The 18,018-nt window shown below is 38.9% G+C and overlaps 1 protein-coding gene across 2 annotated transcripts in view; it reads right to left on the minus strand.

Moving 5' to 3' along the window:
* Positions 1-10,117, minus strand: part of GXYLT1 (glucoside xylosyltransferase 1) — a 52,501-nt gene extending 42,384 nt beyond the window's left edge. Inside the window, exons 1-2 of one of the 2 annotated variants that reach the window (XM_030322339.1) lie at positions 9,877-10,117; positions 642-734 (exon numbers count right to left, since the gene is read on the minus strand). In XM_030322339.1, coding sequence (XP_030178199.1) covers positions 642-734; positions 9,877-10,097 — 314 coding nt within the window. In that variant the 5' untranslated portion in view covers positions 10,098-10,117. The remainder of the gene's footprint in view (positions 1-641; positions 735-9,876) is intronic. The other variant, XM_030322340.1, reaches the window with a different exon arrangement.
* Positions 10,118-18,018: the final 7,901 nt, after the last annotated feature.

Below are 18,018 nucleotides of genomic sequence, written 5' to 3' on the forward strand. Positions count from 1 at the left end.
CTCAGTGTCTCCTGGGGAGACAGCCCATTCCTATCAACACTTCTTTCACTAACAGAGCAGAATCTAAGGCCTTCATCATCCAGAGACATGCACAAAGCCAAACTACTCTGACAAACTACACTGACAAACATGCAAGGTCAATAAACAATGTCATATCAAAACTTACTCCTTCATTAAACATTTATTTTTATCCTCTCATTCGTCAATATTCAATCTTTTTGCTAATAACCCATGTAATCCTTCCCTAGTTGTCCCCATCCACCTACAAAAGGTTTTTTCAGCATACCATCTTTAAAGTAGAAAAATGTCATATATATGGCTGTAAATGTCAATGGAAGTCTATCTTTATCACCTGTTTAATACTTTTGTCACCCAGTTACCTAAAATTAGATCACAAGTGCTCCTAAGAACACCTAAAAAAAAGTTAGAGCATTTTATACACAGTATGTACTAAAAATGAGTGATAACAACTACAAAGTAGGGAAAATAGAAAACCCAAACAGAACATGAATTATTTGCTTATAGGACAATATTAGATTACAGGAAAAGAAACATTTTTATGTCCTATTACAGTAAAAAATTTACTATGTACTACCTAATCTTACCTACACTGATCTACCAATTAAATATTAGATGCCTACCTAAAAGCCGCTTCCCAAAAGCAGTTCATTCCACAAACATCAGAGGGCAGCATCCAATAGGGATTCCAGTAACACAGAGAGAAATCTTTACACCTAACAGAGTAAGACAGAAATAAAGTCCTATGTGAGTATTTCGATTTAAAACTAACAAGGAATTTACTTAAAAACACAATAACTTACTGTTCTATTTTACAGCAACAAAACTGCAAATCCAATTTTGCAAATTCATTATGGCTAAAGTAACTTGAGGAGTTTGGAAATTTCTCCCTTACTCAGGTACCATTATTTTAAAAAGGACTTTAAAACTTTTAGGTAGAATACATTGCAGACTGAAAAACCATTCCTTATCAGGAACACTCCTAACATATTAAAATCCCCTCCTCAGATAACAGAAAATATGGGAATACTCCTAAAATTTTCATTTGTGTACTACACAAGATCCCCCCAGAATAAAATCCTTTTCAGCTAAACAAAATATTTGCTTATCCTGAAGCCAAATTAAAATGCCACAGAGACAGAAAGGGAAGAGAGGATCTTTGAAGGCTTTTAAATTAATCTTCAATTCAAGTTAGTTATATGGTGTTTTAAACTGAAAAAATAAGAAATCACGCTGGAAGTGGCACCTGGGTGGCTCAGTCGGTTAATCGTCCGACTCCTGATTTCAGTTCAGGTCATGATGTCATGATTCATGGGATCAAGCCCTGCATCAGGCTCTGCACTGACAGCACGGAGCCTGCTAGGGATTCTGTCTCTCCTTCTCTCTCTGCCCCTCCCCCTCTCTCCCTCTCAAAATAAATAAATAACCATTAAAAAAAAAATCAAGCTGACATCCATGGCTCAGTTTCATTATCTATATCATCTTCGTTCTGCTATATTACACAAGCTAAACTGAAGTTATAAGTACAGTCTTTCTGCTTAGACTGCAGGTCAGAGCTAAACAACAACAGCTACAACACCGCACATTACAAAAAGTATGTTTTTTTTTTTATTGTTACTCTTTTCCAAAACAATAGTTTCATTTGAAATTCACTGCAATGTGAGGCCTGCGTACTAAAGCAAGTATGAAATCAGGGTGAGTCTCTAAACCAGGTCATTTCATGCCGCCTCACCATGTAACTTTGTTTTCTATAGCTATAAATTCAATTATAGGTTACTGTCTTTACAGCAAAAGATGAAATTTCAGTTTGCAAAGATCTCTGATCACAACTCTCACAAATGCCAACAGTCTAGGGCAAGGGATCTCAAACCCAGACTGCACAGGGAAACCACCCAGAGAGCCCCATACCAGACCCATTAAATCAGAATATCTGAGAACAGGGTGGGGCACAGTTTTTAAAATGCCGCCTCAATAATTCTGTATACTCCTGCATAAAAACCTCCAGTTGGAATTTTAAAATCAATGGAAAAAAATTACATTGTAATTTGGTTTACCTTTACAGAGACACCATTTTCAAGCCCAACATATCTTAATTTAAAAGGCTGCAAAAGCAGGAAATAAAAGAAAAAAGAAAATATATTCAGACCAATAAAACCCACGAACGTCTGTCCCCTCCCAGGAACAGTTATGTATTTTTTAAGTCTTGCCTTTCCATATGAGACACAGGCTCAGTGGTGGTGTTAACAACAGAGTTCTTTTCAGAGTCAAGTGCTTTCACATCCACTTAAGCCTCACAACAAACTTGTTCAAACAGATATCTCCATCTTTCAGAAACAGGCATTATCACTGCTTTCTTTAAACAAATCCACAATTTACTTAGACTCAACACCTACAGTGCACCTTTGTTTCAGGAAGGACATAACTAATCTGGCTATTCCATGTCCTCCTGTTAAACCTTACAAGAGTAGAAAATGGAAATGAAAAATGGAAATGGAAAATTAAGTCTCAAGAAAAATAACTCCCCAATTAAATTCTTCCATAAAAATTATCCACTGAAATTATGTAATAATACCATTTTCTGCCTCCAGTTGCACTCTTCAACCTCTGAGACCTAGGCAACCACAATATCTATCTTTGGTCTCTATAGATTTGCCTGTTATGAATATTTCATGTACATGAAATCATACAATATGTGGTCTCTCAAGTTTGACTTCTTTCAGTCTGACTCGAATATTTTCAAGGCTCATCTACTATAGCATTTATCAGTACACTTCAATACTTTTTATGCCCTAATAATGGATGGATATGCCACATTTTGTTTAGTCATTCATCAGTTTATAGACATTTGGGTTGTTTTCCATCTTTTGGCTATTACAAATAATGATGCTATAAACATTCACTTACAATTTTTCTCTGAACATATGTTTTCAATTCTCTTGCATATATACCTACAAGGGGAATTGCTAGATCATGTAATCACTCTAAAGTAATTAATGCAGATGAAACTGCAGGGAAAATTATCAAGTTTTAGGAAAGTTTCTTGACCATAACTCAATGTCTGAAAACACAGTTTAGGGATATCTTCCTGTCTTTCTTAAATGGAAATATAAAAATATGCACTAGGGAGTATACATGCCTCTTACTATTTAAAAAAAATCATAAAACACTAATGTGCTACTGGCAAGAGGTAGCATAATTTAATGTTTCTTATTTCTCAAACTTACATTCTCTCACTTATGAAAAAATAGTCAAAGATTAAAATAGAGAGTAGAAACTAATTACGTACCAGCAACTGTTATTACAAGCAAAAATTAGAAAAAAACAACTAATATGGAGACAGATAGCAACTGTACTTTAGGCCACAAAAAAATAATATTAAAAAATACTGGGAAAGAAAAGGTAGTTATCCATGTTCTAATTATTAGCTGCTTTTGCTTTTATTCCTTAAAATTATTGAAAATGAAATATCAGAAATACAGTTCAATTTTCAAAGAAGTAATTCAACTGAATAATTTTAATGGGGCAAAACTGTTAAGTTGAATTAAGTGGGTATGTCTTCAGTAAACAGTGACATCCAAAATCAATGAAGTCCATAAAAGCAAATCTCCTTCACTGTAGAATAAGTTGAAATAAACTTTACTATGACTCCTCCTCAAATTTCATACAGTGTAATGTTTCTAGTTCCAGGTGGCTTGTCTCCAAAGTGATGAAAGGGTAGCACAAGGGATCTCTGTGGTAATAACACAGTCCAGTATCCTGACTGTGTGGGTGGTTACACAAATTTACATATGTGATAAAACTGCATGAAACTACACATACATACACGAACACCTGTAAAACTGGCGATATCTGAATATAGTCTATGGGCTGTACAATGTCAATTTCTGGGGTTACAATATTGTACTATATTGAAACACATATATTCCAGTTGTATTAGTATTGTACTATGCTCACAGAGATTAAGATCCCACTATTAGGGGAAATGGAGTGACTGATACAAGGGTATCTCTGCAATTTCCTGTGAAATAATATTTATTTTAAAAGTTAAAAAATAGAGGCGCCTGGGTGGGTCAGTTGGTTGAGTGTTTGGCTTCAGCTCAGGTCATGATCTCACAATTTGTGGGTTCAAGCTCTGCATCGGGCTCTGTGCTGACAGCTTAGAGCCTGAAGCCTGCTTCAAATTCTGTGTCTCTCTCTCTGCTCCTCCCCTGCTCATGCTCTGTCTCTCTCTCTCCTTCAAAAATAAATAAAAACATTTAAAAAATGTTTTTTAAATAAAAAAGATCAAAAACAAAATTCCCCAAAATTTCAGTACTTGAAGAGCTGAGACATTTCATGCTTGGGATTAAGCAGAGCATTTAATTAATTATATAATACTCTCCACAGTAACAGTTCTCAAACTTGAAGTTTCCTTAAATCTAGTAAGAGAAGGTCTTCTATAATTTTAAACTGGAAAAGGTATTTTTCATTTCAAAATGTCCATGATAGTCTTGAGGCTTTAGTGAAAACCATGTACACCTTACAGTCAGGGATAAGTTTGGGCATATCCAGCAAAAGAATGTGGAAGTCTGAACGCAATACTGTGAGCCACCCATGAAATTTCAAGGCACAGATACCTGCTCTGGGACTGTGGCAAGAGAAACAGAGATGCTCGTGACCACATTAGAGGAGACCATTCCCATGATACTGACAAATCAGCATTACTTGAAGATCAGTGCCTGGGTCACTCATTTTCAACTAAAAATTGCCTCCAGACAACAATGTCTAGCTACGTCAGGTCTTTATCTCAAATCTCTAATTTCATGAATACTCAATGTGAAAAGGACTGCTTATATACAAATGACAATGAACAATTACTTATCCATTTCAAAAGTAGGTTAGCTTCCCATTGTACCCAACCCCCTCTTGGGGGGGTGGGGGGGGACTGGGTTAAGGATTTAAATTTTTTTTTAATTTATTTGAGAGAGAGAGAGAGAGTGCGTGCGAGCACATGAGCTCTCAGAGGGGTGGGGTGGGGGGAAAAGAGAGAGAGAGAGAGAGAGAGAGAGAGAGGGAGAGGGAAAGAGAATTTTAAACAGGCTCCACGCTTAGTGTGGAGCCCCACGCAGGGCTCAGTCCCACAGTGCTGGGATCATGATCTAAACTGAAATCAAGAGTTAGACGATCAACTGAGCGTTTTAATCCACCCCTGGATTAAAAGATTTAATTGTTATAGGGCACTGGGTGGCTTAGTCGGTTGAGCATCAGACTTCAGCTGAGGTCATGATCTCACAGTTCATGGGTTCGAGACCCATGTCTGGCTTTGCACTGACAGCACAGAGCCTGCTTCGGATTCTCCCTCTCCTTCTCTCTCTGCCCCTCCCCTGCTCATGCTCGCTCCCTCTCTCTCAAAAATAAACATTTTAACAAATTTAAATGTTAAAAAAAGGGGGGGAAACTCCCCAGTAGAAAGTTTTTCTATGCATGACAAAAATGAAAATGATAAAGAACTGCCAATTTGAATACACAGAAATGCCAATACACTGAAAAACAGGTTAAGTCAATATGTGGGGGGAAGTATTTCCAACAGGAACAACACAGATAATAACCTTAATGTGTTAAAACAGGATTCCTAAATCAAAAAGTACACATTTTTTGTTGTTAGACTAATCAGTTTCCCCTCCAAAAGCACAGACCATTATTTTAATTAATTACTAGTCAGGTTTGTGCTAAGCACTTCACAGCCATGTGAAGTACAATCGCCAATGAACTAAAACACAAGTGCAACGTACTGCTTTTATACAAGATGAAGGTGGCTTTAGTAAGTAATTTGTTTTACTATTCACTGTCTAAACTCCTCTCTTCAAAAATGACTGCAGAGAAGAAGGAAAAAAAATTCTGTACTAAAAATAGAGGGTCAAACCATTCTCAGCTAAATTAGTGGTTCTTAATATTTATTTGGTTTTATAACAATAACCTGGGGCACATATCTAAAATACAGATTCCCAGACCCCACTAACGGGTATTCTGGTTTAAACAGGTCTGGACTGGGGCCTGAGGACAGGATTTTTCCCAGAAGTCAGAAAAAAAATTTTTTTAATGATTAAAATTTAAATGATTGAGGGGCACCTAGGTGGCTCAGTCAGTTAAGCATCTGACTTGGTTTTGGCTCAGGTCATGATCTCGCTGCAATCGAGCCCTGTGTCAGGCTCTGAGCTTAGCATGGAGCTTGCCTGGATTCTCTCTCTTCCTCTCTCTCCCTCTCCCCTGCTCTCACACTCTCGTTCTCTCTCAAAATAAATTAATAAACATTAAAAAGGAAAATGGATTCTATTCTTAAAAAAAATTTTAAATGACTGAAACCATCAGCATATTAGGTACGGTTTTACTGTGCCAGGTACCATACTCAGTAACCTATTCCAACTACTTCATTTCAATTCTCACAAACAATCCAGTATCACAGATTCTCTTATCTCTAATCTAACTGATGAGGAAATGTATTCAAGGTTCATACAGCTAAGCATGTGGCAACGCTGGAGTCTGGCTCCAAAGCCCTAAAGATGCTTAGTATATCCTACTAGTATTCACAAGACCCAGCAAAAATGAGAACTCGATGGCCTAACCAGATCTGAAAGAGTGAGGGGACTATATACCAACAGAATGACGGGTCCAGAAATGGTTCTCACTCAAATGTTTGCTAGTTTTTTGATTCCCCCCCCCCCCTTCACACCACCACACAGCCACAATAAGAGGAGATCTTGATGATCACCCTCAAGACTTATCAGTGAAATGTGAGAATTTAATCACTCTGAGTAAAGTCACAAAATAGGCTAATCCCCTCTACGGAAGTCCTGATGTCTGATAATAATAACGGCTTTACATTGAATACCTTAGCAAGAGTCCGTCAGTATCGAACAGCTTGAGAGAGTTTCTCTATGTGGCAGAGCCTCTGCCTAGCCAACATTCCCCTCTTGTAAGACCACACTCATCTCCAACACACTCACGTTATCCTGTCCACCACAAGGATGTGCAAATGACACAGACCCTGAGAATCCAAGATCCCCATCCTAGACAACACTGACTTGTCCCTGGATGGACATGTGATACAAACAAATCCAGAGCCTTTTCCTAGAAATCGCCAGAAAATCTAAAGCCTCTTCCTGAAAATTTTTGAAATTCCTAGAATTTTGAAATTTCCTAGAAAATCCGGAGCCTTTTCCTAGAAATTTTTGAGATTTGAGAAGAAACACCCCAAAGAGTGAGCTCATGAATAAAGCCTTTCTACAGTGAAGCAAATAAGAGTCCTAGTCCTTAAGGTCCCTGGAGCTGCCCGGGCATTTCCTTTCATTTTTCCTCCTGCCAGCAACCCACGTAAGCCAATAAATAACTGTTTTGCTTAAGTTGGTTGTACTGGATTTTAATCACTGACAACTAAGGATTCTATTACAAATTAAGGTAAGTTATTACCTACATTTTACAGGTGAGAAAACTGAAATAGAGAGGTGGTGAAGGTTTCACAGCACAGAGTATGAACACAGGTTTGTCTGACTCTAAGACCTGCACATTTTCTAAATACCAAAATAATGGATTCAAACCAGATACATTAACTAATAGATTTCGCTGAAAACCTGTTCTTATCATTTCAGAAATTTTACTTGGAGAACTTGGAAGGACCCTTCCAAGTACTTTATGGTCATGGAATTTGTGCAATGAATACTCTCCATAAGATCTGAGTAGTAAAACCTACTGGATATAACCTAGACCCCATGTTTGTTGTTTTAATGTTTGTTTATTTTTGAAAGAGAACGCAAGCAGTGGAGGGGCAGAGAGAGAGGGGGACAGAGGATCCAAAGCAGGCTCTGTACTGACAGCAGAGAGCACGATTCAGGGCTGGAACTCACGAACCATGAGATCAGGACCTGAGCCTAAGTCAGACGCTCTACCTACTAAGCCATCCAAGCGCCCCTAAATCCGTATTTTAAATGAATGAGGGAAATTAATAGTTTCAGTCTGGCAGGTAAGACTGCTTCAAAACAGTAAGACTGCAATGACAATCGAGTCCTACCAAATAAAAATGTTGCTTGCCTCACACCCCATTTTCCACTGATGAAAGACTATTCAGACTAGATTCTTATCACAGACAAACTTTACAGAAAGAGCACTGAAGGATCAAAGAATACAATTCTGGTCCAATTACTGATGCCTTCTGGACCTTGGTCAAATGATTTATACACAAGAAAAGAGGTTAAAGATGGACACTTACTCTTTATCCTGTGGTAGTCAAAAAGTTGGCCAAACTCTATGAGAAATCTTTAAAAATGTAGGAGGGCCTGGGTGGCTCAGGTCCTGATCTCGTGGTTCATGGGTTCAAGCCCCGCATCCAGCTCTGTGCCGACAGCTCAGAACCTGGAGCCTGCTTCCGATTCTGTGTCTGTCTCTCTCTCTCTCTCTCTCTCTGCCCCTCCCCCACTTGTGCTCTGTGCAGTGTCTCTCTCAAAAATAAATAAACATTAAAAAAAAATTTTTTAGATAAGTAATATCTAAAATGAAGAACCCGGATCTAAGAATTCTCCAGCCTCACGTTGGGTGTAGAGACTGTCCAATTTCATACAGTGTTTTGATTAAAATGTTGCTTCCTTACAATTCTACCCAATACAGAAATAATTTTAAGTGCTTCACAATCACATAATAGACCATGAACAGCTTTTCATGAGCCTCATTTTTCATGAGCTCACTCAGGTCGTCACTCACTGCCTCTCCCACACCTGACTGGAAGCAGTTCTGCTTTTATGAATAGTCAGGAATTAGCCAGACTGTAATCAAATCATTGGGTACAAAACATGACAATCCTGCTTTCCCATGCTGCTCCTCTGCCCAAACGTCCTTTCATTTTGAAAGGGGCCATCAACTCTCAGAAGAATGTTAAACAACCTGCAGCAGACCTGCACTCCTTCGTCTCACCAACCCTGTGCTTTCCCGTATCAAAGCAGCCTTTGCCTCTTATTAAGGCAGCACTGAGTCCTTCCCAGATTCCCAGAGAGGTGCTCACAAATAAAGAAGCCTATTTTTCAAGGAAGTGCAAACGCTCAGATTTTGTTAAGCATTCATAGTGCGTCGCATTCTTTCTTCCTTTAAATCTCACGGTGATTCCAACTCTGGCAGTGATTTGTGCAAATCCACGTAAGTCACTATGCCTCTTTTTAAACACCGATTTTTAGAGAAAGATATCCCATCCCACAAAACACGTGAGCATGTTAAGCATCGCTGATTTTTCTTAACTGGCTGTAAGTTTCAGAACAGACCGATTGCTTCCTAAAGAAAAATTCAAACTACGCATAAAAGCTCTGTCCAGATTTCACTAACTGACTAATAATGAAAATATAGGCGTTAACACACAAAAATTGGACGCCCCATTCAAGAGAAGGGGAAAAAATTGAACTAGGGCGCCAGCCTGATGTTTAAATATCTCAACTTGAACTCCATGGAAACAAGAGGGAATTCCCACTAGCCAAACAGCAAGAAGGCTTTTGTGGGGCACCTTTTACTTTCAAAGAATTCTTTAAGGAAAAAAAAAAAAAAGCAACTGTCAATTAAAAGTTGAAAATTAATTTCTATCTGCTTTAAAGGCGCATAAGGAATGGGTCAGAGGGCAAACACAAAGAGCATGGGGTGCACTCCGGCGGAGCTACCCCCGGATGGAGGGGAAGTAGGGAAATGAGAGACGGGGTCACGGACGGCGGCAAAGCGGGAGGCGCGGGCCCGGGGACGGGTGGCGCGGGACTGACCGGGGAGCTGTCCGGGCCAGGCCAAGCCCCGCGTCCCCGCGCCCGCCGCTCCTCCCTTCCCGGCCTCGGCCCCCAGACCGGGAACAGCCCGTACCTGTCTGACCGGCCGGGATGCGCTGCGGGGCCCGCGCTGCCCACCCCTCTCGCACCGCCGCGTCCGCCGCCCGCGAGCCAGGAAGCCGCTGCGGCCTGCGGCTTCCCGCCACCGCCGCCCGCTCCTTCCTCCAGGGACACGGCGAGCTGGCTGAAGGCGTAGAGGAGCGAGCAGAAGCCGCAGGCCAGGCACAGCACCACGATGCGCAGGTAGCGCCGCATCGTCCCGGACCCGCGCCTCAGCCGCCTCAGCCACCTCAGCCACCTCAGCCGCCGCAGCCGCCGCAGCCGCCGCGCCGCACCGCGCCCGCCCGGCGAACTGGAGCGAAGGGAACAGCACGGCGCAGCCGCGGCCACAAGTTCCTCCTCCGCCGCGGCCTCGCGCCCGCCCCTCCTTCCTTCTTTTCCCCCCTCTCGCCCCGCCCAACCACCTTCGTCGGCGGGCTGACAACCCGCCGCTAGCCTGACCCCGCCTCCGCCGCCGTGGGCCCCTCCCAGGGGATGGTAGGGAGCTGGTAGCTGCGGGACGCGCAGGCGCAATGAGTGGGCGAGACCTTGGCGCTCTGGAGTCCGAGGGGAACACAGAAGAAACGCAGAGCAGGTAAATCCTGCCCCTGGTGGCTCCAAACCGAAGAGGAGAGGTGTGGCAAAATAAACGAGGCGCTGGAGACAGCTGACCCAAATTCAGATTATGGTTCTAACACATAGTAGTTTGTGACGTTGAGCAACTTAAAGTCTCTTGAGCATGTTTCTTCATCTCTAAAACGGAGATCATATCCTCATGATAGGGTGGTGGCAAAGATTAAACTGCTTAACGCACGAAAAACGCCTTGCACCTGGAAGGCATTTATTTAAGCCATTTTTCAGTTCCATCTTCCTCAGCAGGGACTTCCCCAGCCTCTAAGTTTCTTTAATACTGTACGAGCCATTTTCATCCAGATATTTAATTACGTCGTAATGCTGTTGAGTGTGCATATCCTGCCTCCCAGTGAACTTGTTATGGGCATGTTCGGCTGAGGTGCTCTCTATTGCATCTTTTTTTCACCTTCTTTACAACTCATCATTTGCATGTCCGTAGCAATTAATATTCTCCCTAAAGGGCTTTCTCTTTAGCTTTCCATTTCTTCTCCCTCTTCTTCAGCCATATAAACACTCCATTCATTTGTTGAACATTTATAAAGCATCACTATGTGCCAAGCGCTATGCCTTGGGGTATAAAGGTATAAAGACACCTAGCTGGGCATAGGGTGGGACAGTAAATAAGTTCGTAAGTAAGTGGGACTTAAGTGTCAATAAGGGACAATGAGTAAATATGTGGGACTTATAAATATGTGTACTACTAGAATACAGACATTAGGATATAAGCCTGTAAAGGTGTGGGCAAACACAGAAAGAAGCCATCAGTTCTACTGAGGGCATGCTCAAAAGACACTTCATAGTAAAAATGGACCCAGAGTCTTGGGTGGGGTAAGGGAAGGAATTGCAGGCTGAGGTATCAATGGAACAGGTTCTTGTGTCTGGGAAGCTGAGAAGTTCGATACCACCAGCTAAGTGAATGCAAGGGAGGGTATGATGAGTGATAAGACTGTTGAAGGGGCCGGGTATTTGAGTGCCTTGTTTAGTATGCCAAGAAGTTTGAACTTAATCTAGCAGAGTGGGTGAACCACTGAAGGGTTTTTAAATTAGGAAGTAACATGATCACATTTGCCTTTTAGAGAGCAAGTTCTGGCCTCAGTGTGGAAGCTGGGACAGAAATTGAGATTGGAGCCAGAAAGCAGTGCCAAAAAGTGAGGGAAAGGAAGCTGGCTTTAAACACACACACACACACACACACACACACACACACACTTACACACCTCGTGGAGAAAAATCATGCTGTTAAACTGTTCAAATTGCATTTGGAGCTTTGAAGAGTTTGGCCATGAGAATCAAAGTGGGGAAATGCTGTGTAATTTAACACTAGTTCTCCATTTGGAATCCCTACACAAAACACTGCTGGCTCTGTGACCATGGAAAGGCACTAAAGAAATTTAAGCCTCAGTTTCCTCTATAAAGATGAAATTTCTTGCCTTACCTGACAAAAAAATGAAAACTAGCATGCTATCAAGATGTGTAAGTAGAATTAAAACATACACTTATTCATTCAGTAAACATTTATTGAATATATTCTACATGCCAGACAAGGGGCTAAAATGTACTGCCCTCGAAGGGATGACAGGCAAGTAAAAATGATGACAATAATAAATTAATCCTTCTACTACACCTTACAATTCTTAGAGAAATAAAGATAAACTCAACGAAGTACAAAGATGGGTCGCAAAAGCATTTGTAAGAATGGAAAATAGATTTTGAGAGAGAAAACTAAAGGTTATATTACCAAGAAACTAGAGTAAGAGCTTGTACTCAAATAGATCACGGATGTTTAAAGAGATGCCTACCACAATTGTTCTTTATTTCAACAAAGAAACTAAATGTAGTAAAAATAAAGAATAATTTAATGACCCACAGATTGTTAAAATACTGAAATGGCAATTTTCATTCTTCAACAATTTATGGGAAGAGCATATCTGGAAGAATAATCATCCGTTTACTTGACATCAGGGTTCTGGACCATATCACACCCCTTAGGTTCCTTTTAATTCTGTAACTAAAAAGGAAATTCTGTTGAAAAAATATATAAGGCATTCCAAAATTAGTAAATATTTTTGTATTACCCAAAGTCTTAACTGGCTGTCTTGGAGTATAAGGAGCTGTGTGCATGCCCTTCTGATCATTTCCAGGATTCACACATTTTTGTATATATTTTTAAATGTCTGTTTATTTTTGAGAAAGAGAGACAGACAGAATGTAAGCAGGGGAGGGGCAGAGACAGAGAGGGAGACAAAGAATCTGAAGCAGGCTCCAGGCTCTGAGCTGTCAGCACAGATGCGGGGCTCGAACTCAACAAACCAAGAGATCATGACTTGAGCCAAAGGAAGGCAGACACTTAACCGACTGAGCCACCCAGGCACACCTGCATATTTTTATATTCTTAAATTAATTTTAAATATTGAAAATGACTTAAATATTTTTGAGGTCATAACAGTTACGTATTTCTTTCATTTACTGTATGTATGTACTCCCGAGTCTACTTTTTCATCTCTAGACCACACTCTTAATTCTCTAGTGAAAGGCTGACTATATACAAATTTTTAATCGATATTCATCTTCCCTTCATCCTGTCAAAAAGTTAATTTAGGTGGGCAAAAAGAAATTTAAAAGTAGCAATATTTGTTGTTTAAATTATGGAGATAGAGACCTCTTCAATGATCTAGAAAACTCTCAGATACAGGATAATACAAATTTCAAGAATTTTATATTCAAAAGATCAATCTTGATTATTCCTACAGCTCCTAGTATATTTTGAATATATAACTGATATTTAATGTTTTTATTTTTTTCATAAATATTCTCAAAGTCACTCTATAGCAAATGTAGGGTTCTGTTCAGCATTCCCATCCCATTTCTGTCTACCTTTTAGTATTTTTTTTTTAAATCATTTTCCTGGGGAAAAGGTAAACTCTATATCCTTTCAGAGTAAACTTCAAAAACTTTTCTAAATAACTTTACTTTATAATGATCTATGCAAAATCTGATTTAATCCTTATAACACTTATATGAATTAGATGTTATTTTCTTTTAAGAAACAAGGAACCTGAAACTTAGAGAAGTTTGTTGACCCCATCACTAATAATGAAGATCCATAATTCAAATGGAAATCTTTAAGGATCCAACACACGTTTGTTTTTTCCATTATACCATGCTGTCTCACTATGAACAAATAAATGCTAATCTGAGTGATGCAAATTAGAAGTAAAAGGAAAAAGAAAAAAAAATCCATGTTATATGAAAACCCCTTAGACTGGTCTTCATTGAGATTAAAACAAAATTTACAATCTGTGAAACTCAAGTCAGATTAGGTGCAGGGCACAAAGAATCAGAAACTCAGACTAAAAGTGAAAACTACTCTCTCTTCCGGTAGGCCCCTAGTGAAATCTCATTTTCCACAGTCCATTTCCTAGAAACCTTGCTGGACTGGAGGAAGAAGTTGGAAAACAGTACTGTCAGTTTGAACAGAAAGTATTTCAGTTTAGGTATCCATTCAGACCAGTAAATGTAAGGAAAAGGTAGAACTGAGTAGGATGCAAGTGTCAAGCATTTCTCTTCATTCTCAAAAAACTCATAGGCCACATGATTCAAAAACATGGCAGTGGAAGACCAATAAATGGGGACACCTTAGCTCCTATATGATCCCTGAATTGGCTGGCATTTCCATCCACAAGGAAGGGAGAGTATGGAGGGGCTAGAGTAGGGAGGGGAGTAAGGCATATCCTATGGACCATCCCTGTAATTCTCCCTCATTCAGTCTTCAGGAACCTTCCATTCCCATTAATACAATAGATTATAATCTACTACTTTTTAAAATGGTATCAGCAAAATTAAAAGCTAGATTTGTAGGGAAATTTAGTCATGAGGAAAATTGGAATTAAAACACACATGCACAAGTTCACTGAGAAGCTGCCATCAATCAAGGTCATAATTACAACAATAGCAACATCTTTTTCCTGACCCAGGTCATCAAAAGTTGAAGGCTGAAAATAATTAAGAATTCTGATACCATCACAATTCAGAAGTCCAGTGCTTAGTTGAAAAATAAAATCAGAATTCTTGTTACCCATATTCCTTTCTATAAAGTAATTGCATCACTAGACAGCCCTGTTATATTTGGTTTCTTTTTTACTTTTATGTATTCTTAATAAAGTAAAAAAAAAAAAAGATTCTTTTTTGCTCTAATTAAGTTAAACTGTCCCTTATTTATCTTATCCTGTACTGGAAACCTACGCTTTTTAATCTTTTACTAAAGAACTACCTCTTGGTCCTAAGGCAAGATCATTTTGTTCTTCTGAGAACTCAGCCTACTTTCCTTTTTTTTTTTTAAATGCTTTCATTGCCATTTTGTCCTGTAGGAGTCTTCTCCCAAATTGGTTTTACACAGTATCCCAACTCTTCTCAATCTTGCTGACTCCAAAAGTAAACACAGTCTCATTTCATTGTTGCTATTATTATAAATTAAGAGAATAGGGAAAACAATATACATTAAAAAGTCTAAATTAGTAAATCTTGGAACTCACCTTAGTTTCTGAATTCTCTTGCTAAAAGAGTTATGGAAACATGAGGATGAGATGGTAGCCTTCACTCAAACTCCCTTCTTCCAGGTAGACCAGCAGATCTAAACCCAGATGTAAGCTCAAGACCTGCCACTCCTCAGGAATTCCAATCGCAGAAGCATCCATTTCACTGGGACCTCACCCCAAAAAGTTCTCATTGGGGCTTATCTTCACATATTGAAATGAAGCAATTCTTTAACTTTTAAAAAAAAGTATTACTGTTTAGCCTTATATACAGAAGAGATGTGAGGAACTTTATACGAACACAAGGAAAAACACTAAGGTCAGAATCTAGAAAATCTGGATCAGGAGTGACATGGCAGGCGATTAGTCCTACATTCAATTAAAAGTAAGCCTAATTTGAGATTTTTCTCAGAAATGGAAGGCAATCAATAAATTATCAGCATTATCCATAAGAAAAAGGCAAATTTCCTCACGTAAATTAAAGCTTTTCCCGAAATAGGTCCGAATAAAATTTTTCGTTCAGATTCTGGGTAATGTTTCCTCATCATCTTCGCAAAAAGGAACAGCAGACCTCATTCAGCTGATTACTGATTTTTAAAAATGAGTATAGAAAAAAATGATAATCTTAACATGGTTTAAAGTCTTAAACTTTGAAAATCCAAGTTGGAGTAATGAAATGGGAGCTAGAAAACTACTATTGACACCCAACATTATCAGCTGCAACTGTCAAGAGGAGATCCAAACATCTTAGTGTGGAGTCGCAGTGGATACTTAGGCCAAACTGAGTTTCCAGGGAAAAAAAAAACAACAAACAAAAACCAAAAAACTAGCAAGCACTCCCTCTGCTACTTCTGTATCTTACATATTTTTATTGTTGCAGTAATGGCTTTGTAATTACTTATTTACAGATCCTAAGATGTGAGCTCCACATCTGTGTCCTCTTCATAACCACCCCCTGGCCCAGTGCTGGGCACACAAAATATACCCTATAAATGTTCACTGAATACGGATATAAAGACAACCTAGATCAGGAAAATACTGAAAGTATTACAATAGTAAAATAGTTACTACACTCTACAACAACTAATGTGGAAGAAAAGAAAAAAAAAAAACAAAAATGAAAAATGATTCAGAACATGAAACATGTCCCAGAGCACTGAAACCTTTCAGAACTCTGCTTGACTTTTCCATAAAAGTACCTGGTCTTTTAAGGGCATTTCATGCACTTCAGAACTGGCCCATTCCATAAAGAAAGGAATATCTGCACTGGCTAAATATAAAGGCCACATTAAAAACCTTTAAATTATCTGGGCTAGTGGGAATGTACACTCAGGAAAGTAAAGTGTTCATATAATTCAAGGTAAAACTTCTCTATGACAGCTTCTTAAAATCAACTGGTTTTGAAGAAAATGGTTTTAAAGTTACTACACATATATTGCTACCCTAGTAAATACAGCTGAAACTTTACAGATTCATTATGAAGATCACAGCATGTTTTTTAAACGTTCTCAGAGACAGACATGCTACTATTTGTTCTGCCTTCCTAGAGATTCTTCTCTATGACCACCCAGATTGTATCCCAGCACCCCATGGCCTAATTCCTATTTTTGCTGTGTTTGTTTTTCTCCTACCCCTTCCCTCATTTTTTTCCCGTTCCTATCCTTCCTTGCCTTTGATATTGCTGAGGCGTATTTTCTATTACCCTCAATAGCCAGTGAGGGCATTCTTCTCCTTCTGCTTTCACAAAATGATCGGTCACATCCTGTATTTTGTAACCTTTAGTGTCTTTTGATTCTGCTCAGCTATTTTTGTCACTGATGACTTTTCTGCACTTCAATTTTTTCTACATTCATTGTTCCAGACAACGGAAGGTGCCTGTGGTTGAAGGCAGGGGAGGGCAGTGCCAATAAGTCAAAGTATCATTTTATGTTTATCCTTTTCCTTATACATTCACTTTTCTGTTTTCAGTTAATTTTCAAAGTACAGTACAGATGTTCCTATCAATTGCCCAATTCCTGTATCAGGTCTTTAAAAGATTCCAGAAGAGGTAATTTGCAGACCAAGCAAAAAGGAAATTAAGTGCCTCAGTGGAAACGAAAACTTCTAGACCATTTAGCATCAATGCATAGAACATGCAGAAACTACATTTTTAGGCAAAAAGGATTTTTGCCTAAAAGAAAGATAATAAACATGCTATCAACTTAGACAAGCTGAAGTTCTCTTCCTTTTTAATGTTTTCACTTTGTCTACTATCACTATAATTTTAGGAAAGCATTTAACAAAAATAAAACCTTTAAGTCAACTATTTCTACTGTGTAATACAAAAGGTTTTAAGAATATGTATTTCTGGTATGCCTCAAATTATATCTTCACTCTTAATTATATCAAAATAAGGTAATAAACTCTGAAAAACATTCAAATTCTTTTTGTATGGAATTTGGTTAAAAGAACCCACTGCTAAAACTACAGGGTAAACCAATGAAAGAGTTTAAAATGTACACTAAGCCCAGGCTCTGAATCTTTTTGCATATTTTAACATTAGGTATGTTTGTGGAATTTGGGTCTGTTTCCTGGTTTGGAAGTGTATTTGAGGTAGGGTGAAATTAAAGCAAGTGAAGATAACTGTGATTAATGAGAGGAAAACAAAATTTCAAACTAGCCAACTCAGTTCATTTGTCCTAGCTCCAAGTGCATACCAACAGAAAGTTGGCTGATCTGGGATCAGAGCAAACATCTGATGTGGAAAATTCAGTGTAACCCACAGAACACAATCCTTTTGGTCACCCAAGAGGGTGTGCAAATAATTTTTGTTACAGAGAGTATTTTTGCATTTTCGTAATGGGATTTTACCTATAAAGATAGTAAAGGCTCATTTACTGAGCAGTGTGTGTCATGTAATTAATAAGAATTTTATATGGATTGATATTTAATCGTCACAACAACTTGATGAGTTAGAATTGATTACCATTATC

This window comes from Lynx canadensis, chromosome B4 (genome assembly GCF_007474595.2).
Source record: "Lynx canadensis isolate LIC74 chromosome B4, mLynCan4.pri.v2, whole genome shotgun sequence".
NCBI lineage: Eukaryota > Metazoa > Chordata > Mammalia > Carnivora > Felidae > Lynx > Lynx canadensis.